Source organism: Oncorhynchus clarkii, chromosome 6 (genome assembly GCF_045791955.1).
Source record: "Oncorhynchus clarkii lewisi isolate Uvic-CL-2024 chromosome 6, UVic_Ocla_1.0, whole genome shotgun sequence".
NCBI lineage: Eukaryota > Metazoa > Chordata > Actinopteri > Salmoniformes > Salmonidae > Oncorhynchus > Oncorhynchus clarkii.
In genome coordinates, this window is record NC_092152.1 from 45283660 (window position 1) to 45295812 (window position 12153).

The following is a 12153-nucleotide window of genomic DNA, read 5'->3' on the forward strand; positions in this document are numbered from 1 at the left end:
AGTGTTTAAGCCTCAGCTATATATCTTCCTTCAACACCTACGACACAGTAAGCTTGTGCTTGGCAATTCTACGGAAATTGAATTATGCCCCAAAAAAACATTGATTTTAACAAACCATACTCTATGCAACTCTATGCAGCTCTCAGCTCTTTGGGGCAGCAGGTAGCCTAGTGGTTATAGTGTTGGACTAGTAACTGAAAGGTTACTATATTGAATCCCTGAGATGACAAGGTAAAAATCTGTCATTCTGCCCCTGTACAAGGTAGTTAACCCACTGTTCCTAGGCTGTCAATGTAAATAAAAATGTGTTCTTAAATGACTAACCTAGTTAAATTTGTAAAAAAAATGCACAAGGACTACTTTTAACAATGTCCACTGAAAAATGTACAAAAACACATTTCTTGGAAGAACTGTGAAAATGCTAACTTTAGTAGAATTACGGTCAAATGTCTCTCAGGTGTTTATGTGACCACGTTTTCCAAAACCTCTGTTAAATATCCGCCCTAAATTAAGATTCAAAGATTTCTGCAGAAAGAATGGGTTGTCAGCTATGACATGGCACCTTGAGTTTGAAAAAAATCAATTTTGGTTATTGAACTACAGTAAGTGAATTGGATTTACACCCAGTAACGGAATTATGATAACAGAATTACATCATGGGTCCCTGGTGTGCACTACAGAAATGCATAATTATAGATATGAATGTCATTCTCCTCATGTTTCACAAGTTTTGACACAATACAGCACAGCAGAGTAGGGTAGAGTTCAGTACAGTGCAGTAAAGTCGATTTAGTTCAGTACAGTAGAGTACAGTAGAATATTCTGGACTCTACTGTTCTATACTCTGCTTTTCTTTACTGTACTGTATTGTACTACTGTATCGGACTGTACTCTACTGTGCTCTACTCACTGTACTATATTGTATTTGTACTTTATTGTGTTGTACTGTAGTCTACTGTGCTCTGCTATCTGTACAGTTCTGTACTCAGTACTGTGCTATATTGTATAGTACTATACTGTTCTTTACTCACTGTACTGTAGTCTACTGTACTGTCTTATCCAAACTTGTGAAACATAAGTTCAGATTTGGTCCAGTGTGAACGTTACGTTTTTTTTGTTTTTTTTTAAATCACTTTTTTGTGTGTGCAATTTTCACAAGTATATGGTACATTTTCACCACTCTTAGTACAAAACTCCAAACAGACCATCAAAAAAGTAGTTGTTTCAAAACACTATGACCATTTTTAATTGACTAAGTACAACACAAAATCATACAGTAGATTTTTCACCAAACTTAATCAGTGTATCATCTAGAAATACATGTTTCGCATTGCAATACATTTTCATATAAAGTAATTGCCTTTCATAACGCAATGCGCACATTACTTTTGATATGATTCTTTTATCTTTTGTTAAATTACATTTTACTGTTACTTAATGGGACTGCTCTTAATTTATGATCACTTAAATGTTTGATAAACCTATAGATATTTACATGTAAACCGATTAGTTTACTACAGATTTTGAAAACGAAATGTATATCTGTAAAGTAGAAACTTAAAAGTATGATATATGTACTACTATGATGATAACTCGGATGTACTACCACGATGACGACAATTGAGTTTTTTATTTTTTTTATCTGATATTGACAGGATCAGAGATGTACCGTATGTAACAAATCAAATCAAAGTTTATTGGTTATGTACACAGATTTGCAGATGTTACAGCAGGTGCAGCGAAATGCTTGTATTTCTAGCTCCTTTAGTGCAGCAATACAATCTCAATACACAAATAATCTCAAAAAGGTCAAAACAAGAAGGAAATGCATCCCCTATACAGTAAACATTTCCCCAAAATGAAGTTAATAGGGTCTTTTGGATGGGGGGAGGTTCACACTGTGTGTGTGTGTGTGTGTGAGTGAGTGAGTGAGTGAGTGAGTGAGTGAGTGAGTGAAAGAGTGAGTGAAAGAGTGAGTGAAAGAGTGAGTGAGTGAGTGAGTGAGTGAGTGAGTGAGTGAGTGAGTGAGTGAGTGAGTGATTGAGTGAGTGAAAGAGTGAGTGAGTGAGTGAGTGAGTGAGTGAGTGAGTGAGTGAGTGAGTGAGTGAGTGAAAGAGTGAGTGAAAGAGTGAGTGAGTGAGTGAGTGAGTGAGTGAGTGAGTGAGTAAGTGAGTGAAAGAGTGAGTGAGTAAGTGAGTGAAAGAGTGAGTGAAAGAGTGAAAGAGTGAGTGAGTGAGTGAGTGAGTGAGACAGAGACAGAGAAATGTATAAAGGCCTTCAATTAGCTTTCATTTAACACCCAATGTGATATGCTCCTATAAACCTCACATGTTGGTGCTCATGGGTCCTTTTCGATGGAAATGTCCTACTGCAGGGTTTTCCCCAAACTCGGTCCTGGGGCCCCTCTGGGTACATGTGTTGGTTTATGCCCTAGCACTACACAGCTGATTCAAATAACCGATTCATCATCAAGCTTTTATTATTTGACTCAGCTGTATAGTGCTAGGGTAAAAACCAATATGTGCACCCCACGTTAGGGAAATCCTGCCCTACTGCATAGTTACAGTAGGGATGACGATCCTCTCTGTACTGTACAGGAGACAAGATATAAAAGGACAATTTGCTTCAGCATGAATTCAAGTTGTATGAGTGGCACACAGGAAACTCTGTGTGTGTGTGATGTGTTTGTGTGTGCGTGCGTGCGTGTTGTCTACACTCGGAAACGTTCCTTCTACTTGATCTAAAATGTATTTGGGTGAAAACATCCAAAATAGACAGAACATCATCACCGCACTGAGTTGCTCTATAACAAATATGCAACAGAAAACAGAATAGATTTTCCAGATGCAAAGGATGTATAAAATATGATTATATACCCAATATCTATTATGCAGAGGGTACATAGATATTGTACAGTTAACATACAGAATACTTTAGGCCAGACTTCAGTATTCTGGACTAGGGTTCTCTGTCCATTGCAGGCAAAGAGGGGGAATACCATTGTTTACAGTGGTAATACATAGGTACACATGGGAGCACTAACATATGTAGCCCAGATGGTCAAACCTCTCATTGGAATCAAAAAAGTATAATTAAGAAAGAAAAAAAATAAGAGGAAAGCAGGAGGATTTTCTGTGTAGACATTAAACACATCACACATTACAGCACCAGAAATGTTGGCTTATGTGGTCATCAATATTAAATTTTACAATTCTTTATTTTTCTCTTGAAACGAGGGAATCCAATGTCACTGTGGGGAGTCCACGTTGTATTACAATGTAGCCAACTCAACCCATTCATAAGGAATGAAATAAATAACAGCCAATGACTCTGGCCCACTGTCAACCCGATACCTTGGACAATATTGCATTATTAGCCTACTTTATTTTACAATGATTGGATATTATTACAGTAGCCTATATTGAATAATTTATACACATTTGTCATAAGAAAATTGAATTTCTGTTGCTTTCTGAATTTAACCAGTGACAGGTAGCAGCAGCCTTTCAACATCTGCAACGATGTACAGTAGGCTATACAAAACATTCCAGTAGACAGGTCGGGAGACTCATAGAAATAATTATGTGTAATGTTCTGTTGTACGCTACAAGTGCAGAACATTGTAGCATATTCACGGGCTACGATATGCGCACAAATTCAGTCATACAGTAAATTACATCCGCAAAGAATTTCACACGAATAGCCTCATCTTTCCATTGAGCGTCTAGGGAGGAAATTATCAGGCGGCTCAAAAAAGTACGCAGCGTACCTAGTAACTTTTAAACGGCTTCTGGCAGCGGATGTGTCGGATAAAGACACACACTGGGAGAAGAAACAACAGCAGAATACGTTTCTGATCAACTTACCAGTGTCGAACTGTCTGGAAGCAGTCGAAGATAGAAACCCAACTAGTAGAAGGGCAGCAGTAATTGTCAAAAATGAATCCATCGCTCCAGTCTTTGAGAAAGAAAGAGCGGGGACTTGTCTTGGGTAGGGTACAGTCGTGTTCCCGAACGGAGCAGAGAGTGTTCGGAGCTTCGGACGCAGGTGAACTGTTGTTCTGAACGCAGCCTGATGCGGACTGATGCGGCCAGTCGTTTTGTGTGGGTAGAGGTGTCGTTCCTAGTTCGCGTTTAAAGTCTGTGAAGTGAACTCCAAGGCAGGCAGGTCTCAACACACAGACACAAGAGAGATAGTAGAAAGCAAGCAGGGGATCCTATTTCGAATCATGTGACAGGAAATCGTGGCATTGGATTCAACCTGCAGCGTTGGGCAGTGAGAGTGTGTGTGAGAGAGAGAGAGATAATAAAGCCCATTGAATTAAATTGAGAGCGAGTAAATTGGGAGTCATTGAGGGTTTGTATGTCAGAGCAGTTTTAGTGCCTCAGTAAAATAATAACACATGAATAACACTGGTTCATTCATTCCACTTTCTTTTATCAGGGAATAAGGTTGAGAATAGATGAATGTCAAGTTGGAATTCAGCCAGGGACACTGGGGTTAACACCCCTACTGTCACAAATGCCTTGGGATCTTTAGTGACCACAGAGCCAGGACCTTGGTTTAGTTTGACTTGATGTGCAAGACTCACTGAAACTCTCTGAAGCGCTCTGTAACTCACTGAAAGTCTCTGTTCCTGACACACGGCTACTACCATTTACTGTGGAAAACTGATTATTTCCAGGCTCAGTGTGAGGATGAGTAGATGGAGAAAGCAGTTTATTCTAATTTCAAAACGTTTCTTCCATCACTATACTGACCATGGGCGTGCCAGGATGAACCTTGACATATTCAATGATCCTGCTCCATTTTGAGACAAAGTGGGACGTAAATCCGGAAGTCCCCGTAAAATGTGTTGTATTGAAAAACAAATGATGTTTACAGTATCTTATTTGCAATAGAAATTTGGTTCCGGGCTATTGGAGGGGGTGAAACCACATTTTTTTGAAGCAAATAAAAAGCTTAGAATGGAGTTAAAACATAAGCAGCCTTGAACTTTTATTTGGATAGATGCTCTACAGTCTATCTACAGCAACATTTCAACTAACTATCTACTAACCTTAACCCTAACTCTAACCCTAACCCTAATCCTTATCCTAACCCTACATTTTCATACACCTAACCGTAACCTTAGCAAGCCGTTGCTTATCAACAATAGTTTATTGATAGTATGACCATCAGTAGGGCATCTACAGATGGAAAATCCGGACTATGCAAATAAAGTGCGACCACCCTTTTTACCATTTATAGCTTAGTAATCAGTTGTCATGCAGAAAACAGGTGCAGAATTATACTTTAGTCCCAAATGCTCGAGTAATTCTACCGCTTGACCTTCTCTCACTACCTCCCAAACGTTGTAAGCAGAACAGCACCCTCATGTGTTCATCATAATATCACAATTAGGAAGTATTGCTGTCCTCTGCTCTGTCGGACACATGCGCGCATGAACGCAAGTACGCACACACACACACACACACACACACACACACACACACACACACACACACACACACACACACACACACAGAGTCAGAAAACATTCAGGACCCTAAAATAGAATATCCATTATGATCTTACCAACCCAACCTCACCAACAGAAATATGACATAGATGCCAGAATTCACAGAGTTGGCTGGTTGGTTGGGTTGTTTGGGAGGGTACACTATATAACACTGCACTGGGAAAGTAATAATTCTGGGTGACTCGTGACCTTTGGAGATGAAAGTTACAAAGTATCCTCAAGCTGCTACATGGCCACCATAAGGCCACACTGCCTTTAAGTCGACACTACAGTGGATCTCTACATACAGTCTGTGATTCACAAATGTATTCATTTTTTGGAAAACCAAATAATTATTCATAAAAACAGTCAATATCAACTATTCTAAGAGACATTAAATCCTTGTTTCATACTTTTATAATAATAAAAGCCGGAAGAAGGACCATAATATTTTACATTGACTTCTTTAAGCTATTAGAATATTCTCTGTGTGCCATTTTCATACTTTTCAAAATGTCTACTGAATCCCATTAAAATACTTATCTTACTCCCATTACTCCTCACTACTATTACTCCTTTCATAGAGGATAATGATGATAAGCAGCCTACAGTGAGCAGGGTTGGAGCCTTTGTCTATCCTCGTCTCTGTGTGAAATCACGTTGTTCCTCTCCCCTCTCCTCTCCTCTCCTGTCTGTACACGCTGCCTGGTTGCATTCCTTGTGGTCAACTGGAGTTACAGCAACCCTGCTATTTGTCTTTCATCCTGCACTCTCCTGCTGAAACACTGTATGCCCTCTTACATGCATACATCAAATTTGCACTTTACGGTTTGGTGGGGTGAGCCAAGACTAGTCATATCTACAGACGATCCGGAGTGGACTGTAAGTGCTCATAGCGATTATATTTCAGTGAACCCTATATTTCTGAAATTAAATGATTTTTCTGCTGTGAAAATGTCTAGGATAGGGGGCTCTCATTGGTGTTTACATTCTAGAGTCTTATGAGTTGGGCATAACCTTGCGAAGGAGAAATATGCGTAACACGAACATGAAAATGTAAATGCAATTGCCTTATTAGATGAGCTGTTTTATTACCCAAGAGCAATAGAGATAGAGTGAGAGACAGAAAGAAAGAGAGACAGAGAGAAAAAGAGAGACAGAGAGAAAAATAGAGAGAGACGGAGAGAGGGAGAGAGAGACTGAGAAAGGGAGAGAGAAAGAGAGAGAGACAGAAAAATAGAGAGAGACGGAGAGAGGGAGAGAGAGCGAGACAGAAAAAAAGAGAAAGATAGAGATGGGGGGACAATAAGTACGTGGTTTCTTTAAAAGAACAAAAAAGTCACGTAACGTTTTTCAAATAAGTTCACCCCTACTTTTTTGATAACATTGTGCCAATGAAGTGTTAGCAAATGCATGACATTCAAAATAATAAAAAACGGCCATATTTCTTCACAGTTTGGCTAACACAAAATGTGCTCATGTTGTCCTTACTCCACCCTTCTTTTGACTTCTTAATGTTTGACTCACTATTTAGCTGTCGGTGCAATTCCAACTAAACGCCGAACACTCTGACACATCTCGAGTCACTACATTAATTAAAATCACAACACAAAGAGTTACAGAGTCCCAGTCCCCCGGGCCTGCCCCGGAGTCATGTATTTAGAGAGTTGGGCAATTGAAGTTTCAGCATTATGATGCATTTACATGACACTACAACATTCTATGGCAGCCATGTTAGCGCACAATTAACATAACATGGGGAATATGTAAGGGATAATCAATCAGGAGCTATGCGTGGAAGGTGTGTTCCAAGACACGCTAGTGGAGTGGAACTATCCTTCCACGGAGTTGCATTATTTTCCAGAGAACGCATAGAGCCGCGAGTTGATCATCCCTTTTATACCATGGCTATAATTTAACACATTTGCTGCTAGAAATGTGTTCATTTGCAGGAAAAAACGTGTTCAACATCCACTGAAGTAGGTAGCAAGTTTACTAGATAGCTACAGTAGTTGCCTTGGTCACCAAACAAACAGACTTGCTAGTTTAGCTAGCCAAACCATCACGCCTAGCTTGTTATTAGGAAAATTCATCAATGCCAATAACGTTAATGTTTTCAATTTGACTTTTGCTTTCAAAAGCAGCTCAAACTAATGGTGCTTTCAAGACAACTGGGAACTAGGTCAAATCATGACCTCAGTGATCTACAGGTCTTCCCCAGTCCAAGCAAATGTTCCCAGTTGTTATAAACACGGCAATAGAACATGGATGAATGAACTGGCCATTTAATTCTACCATGCTAATATAGTGTGCGTTATAGGGAAATAATGCACGCTCTAGAATTCCCTTCAAGCCAATCATGAACGAGTATTCAACAATGCCATGATATGATTAATTATAAAACAGGTAGTTTGGATCCTATATTCTGATTGGTTGTTAACAGGGAGTTACTCACCACAATCCCCGGGTAATGCCTGTTAACAGTTCCATTTGAATGATCAATGCGCATCTACTGTCCCACACCCCAGCCAGGCAATTCATAAACTTAAAAATAAAAAAACAGTCCAGATATTATTTTTTTGCAAGATTCTAGCCTAGAAAATTGGTTTGCAACAGTTGGGGTTTGTCTGAAGCTTGCTGCCTGGTTCTCCAACCTGTGCAACAATGTTAAAGTTGTTTTTCTTTTGCGATCTCCACCATGCCATAGAGAATGAACGTGTCCGGACGAGAATGACAGCTTATCTGAGCCAGGCAAATTCATTTATCAGGATCATTATAATGGATATATATCCAAATAAATGGCAATAAAAACAAAGGCAAAACAAACGAAAATGCACATAGTTTGCTGTCATTTCAGCTGATTGATGTGATTGTGTGTTAGGTTTAGTTGACTAGCTAGCAAAGGAGAAGTAGCTAGCATCCATAGAAACCTTTTTGGCTTAGAATGGACAACCAGTCCGTTTATCAACCATGCCAATAGAAAGGCCCATTTGGCTAGCAGCTTCAGAATCTCTGAATTAATGACGGGCTTTTCTGTTATCTGGTGGAAGGAAGAAAAAAATAATAATTTACTCATTAAAATAAAAAAAATTGTAAATATGTTGGTAAAAGCACGTACACATGGGGAATTCATGAATCTCCCTCTACCTCTGTTGTCTCTAATTAGCATTGACACCCTCTGAAATGCCTGGTTATTATAATGTGGTATGCTTCATCTCAGAGAGCGAGAGAGCGAGACAGAGAGAGAGAGTTAGAAACACAGAGAGAGAGAGAGAAACACAGAGAGAGAGAAACACAGAGAGAAAGAGATGAGGTAGGACACTAAAGCCCGTGATTCAAATCTGTTATTTTTCCTGCAGTCTGAACAGCCAAAAAGCACATGGAATCGGACATTTCGAGCCACATTTCAAACCCCATTCGTAGGTGCCAACACAATCACTTAACATATCAATTGGGAACCGGCAACGTCTCAACTTGGACAATTTATAATTCAGTCAAAAGCATATAAAGCCAAATGCATTCTCAATAATAATTACAGGTCTATACAATAGAAATAATATATCTGGAAAGACTCAAGAAAAAATACAAAAATAACAGGCATGGGATTTACTGGGATCACCAATGGGTGCATTGGAAAACAGGCTGTCACACCGCCACACTGTCACACATCACACCAGATAGAGGTTGGTCATTTTTTATGTATTTTAAGTAGAAGGAAGCTCCACAAGGCCTGACAAACATCGTACTTGATGCTGTATATTGTGTTAATTGCTTCCTCTTCTCTGGGCTCCACCCTGTGCCACCCTCTGGTCTCCTGACCAACTCCTTTAACCTGGAATTATTATAAATGATATTTAAGTGTCACATTGCCTATTGGTGACCCTTCCCTTACGGGATTATTTGGCACATTGTTAAACAAATGTCATATTCAATAATGACTGTAAGTCGCTCTGGATAAAAGCATCTGCTAAATTACAGAAAATGTACATGTAATTATCAAAATACCTTGATTTCGTTTGGTCCAACTTGTATTTGCGCTCTTCCTCTTTGAGCTTGAAAAGCATCTTTGCTCTACAGTCAGTGATGTTGATCGGACTTGGTGATCTCTTGGCTGATCCTGAATCTGCTTTCCTGCAGTGTGGCATCTTTTTCCTTCTTGTTCCTCATCCTCTGCCTCATCTTCTCCTCAGGGGCCATTTGCAGTGCTCATTTCTTGCTGTTGACCATCTGAAAGACAGAGGGAACCTTCTGCCTGGCCTCATTAAGGACCTTCTCCTTCTCTGAGGAGGAAAGGCTGTCAAGGTACCCACTGGGTTTGTTTGCCACCACATCACAGTGGTCTCCAGGTTGCGGGAGGATATGGATGGCTTGCAGCGCAGCAGGCTTTCCAAGTCAGCCACGTCGCACCCTCCAATCATGTTGCTCTTTGGGGACTATTATGGCGATCTCCATGACTGGACCACTGGCCACCCAGTGTTTGCCTCATGGCAGCTGGGTGGAAGCCCGCCTCTAGAGAACGATCAGCATCTCGGTACTGATGAACTCAATGGCCAGCTGGGTGAAGGTGTTTTGCTCTTCACTTTCCACCTCCTCGAACACCTCTGCAGCCAGCTCATTTTCCAGTGGTGCCACATCCAAACACTGGATCCCTTTTCATTGCAGCAGACCCCTCGCTTCTCTAAACCTGCAAGGCAAAAAGCATCTTCTGAAGATCGACATTGAGGTCTAAAATATTACCTTTCGAAAGGCCATGATCAGGGCATGGATCATGCTCATGGCCCGGCGTCCTGCCCTGTACAATGGCTCCTTGATGTCGAACCGCAAGACTTCAACAGGTCATTGCCATTGGGCCAGTACAAGGCCAGGGCATTGTAAAAGTGGATGTTCCTCCGGTGGCCATGGTAGATGATCAGATGTTTGTTATTTTAACTCTCCCTTTGAGGAACACCTCCCACGTGTCTGGAGTCCCTGCCACCGACAAACCATGCCGAGTGAAGCCTGCTGCAGCTGTGCGGGTAACTCTGCGTGTTCCGGCTTCATCGCTGTGTAGGCTGTTTGGGTTGTTGCCTTCAGCGAGGGTGACATGGAGGACATGGATGGCACCAGCTGCAGCAGGCTCCATGTTAACCAGTAGGTGCATGCAGCTGGCAAACGTCCCCATCTCAACCAGCTCTTGTCATTGGTCTGTTGAAAGACTTAAAAAGAACTTGTCAGATTAAAGTAAATAACATTGTAATTCTTCCCAAAGACAACACTGTTAATCAAATAAAATGACACTATTCATCAGTTATTACATTTAATTACAATTATGGTTAATTAACAAATCCATATAAGGTAATGGTCTATTTGCACATAGGCCTACTGCAGCTCTGGTTATGGAGCACTGGTCTGTGTAGAGTATGGGACTGAGTCTTGCCTGTAAACGCAATAGAATCCTACAACAAAATCTCTTGCATAGTTGGTATGCAAAACTAAGTGTCGCATCATTTGTTTTGTTTCAGTATGTTGCATTGAAAGTGGCTAATATTGCGTTGATTTGATCACAAATCCCACAGTGAAGGGAAACATTGATAGTGTTAACTAACGGGGAAAACTCTAGAAAGTTGAGTGAAGTTCAAGCTTGTGCTTCCTTGAGCAGGCTGATATTTCTTCTGACCGGCAGTCCCAGGGAGCTTAGAGGGACATCCGGCACAACTCAATATTAGTAAGGTTGAGTGTTTTGTATACTCCGTGTATACTGTATATGTGACTCTGGTGGGTCACCACTTCACAGGGGAGCCATTTGAACGTAAACTTTATATTTTAAATCGCAATGTTTTTTGGGGGGTAGAAATGCCTTCTCGAACACGTGAAATTATTATGTCCACAACCATCAAGTGCTCAGCATATGTGGGAACTCCTTCAAGACTGTTGGAAAAGTATTCCTCGTGAAGCTGGTTGAGAGAATGCCAAGAGTGTGCAAAGCTGTCATCAAGACAAAGGGTGGCTACTTAGAAGAATCTCAAATATAAAATATATTTAGATTTGTTTAACACTTTTTTGGTTACTACATGATTCCATGTGTTATTTCATAGTTTTGATGTCTTCACTATTATTCTACACTGTGAGGGGTGGCAGGTTAGCCTAGTGGTTAGAGCATTGGACTAATAATTGAAAGGTTGCAAGATCGAATCCCCATGTCACGTTCGTCGTACGAAGGAGACCAGGGTGCAGCGTGGTATGCGTACATTCCAATTTATTAAAAGAATGAACACTGAACAAAACAAATCGTGAAGCTAATATGAATAGTGCAGACAGGCAACTAAACATAGGACAAGAACCCACACAAAAGAGAAAATGGCTACCTAAATATGATACCCAATCAGAGACAACGATAAACAGCTGCCTCTGATTGGGAACCATATCAGGCCACCATAGACATACAAATACCTAGACCTACAAAAGCCCTAGACAATACAAAAACGAGCACACCCACCCTCGTCACACCCTGACCTAACCAACATATAAAGAAAACAGAGATATCTAAGGTCAGAGCGTGACACCCCAAGCTGACAAGGTAAAAAAATCTGTCATTCTGCCCCTGAACAAGGCAGTTACCCCACTGTTCCTAGGCCCTCATTGAAAATAAGAATTTGTTCTTAACTGACTTGCCT

General features: G+C 40.5%; 1 protein-coding gene across 1 annotated transcript in view; it reads right to left on the reverse strand.

Moving 5' to 3' along the window:
* Positions 1–4172, reverse strand: part of LOC139411205 (kremen protein 1-like) — a 111369-nt gene extending 107197 nt beyond the window's left edge. Inside the window, exon 1 of the mRNA XM_071157141.1 lies at positions 3867–4172. Within this exon, the coding sequence (XP_071013242.1) occupies positions 3867–3948 (82 nt within the window). The 5' untranslated portion in view covers positions 3949–4172. The remainder of the gene's footprint in view (positions 1–3866) is intronic.
* Positions 4173–12153: the final 7981 nt, after the last annotated feature.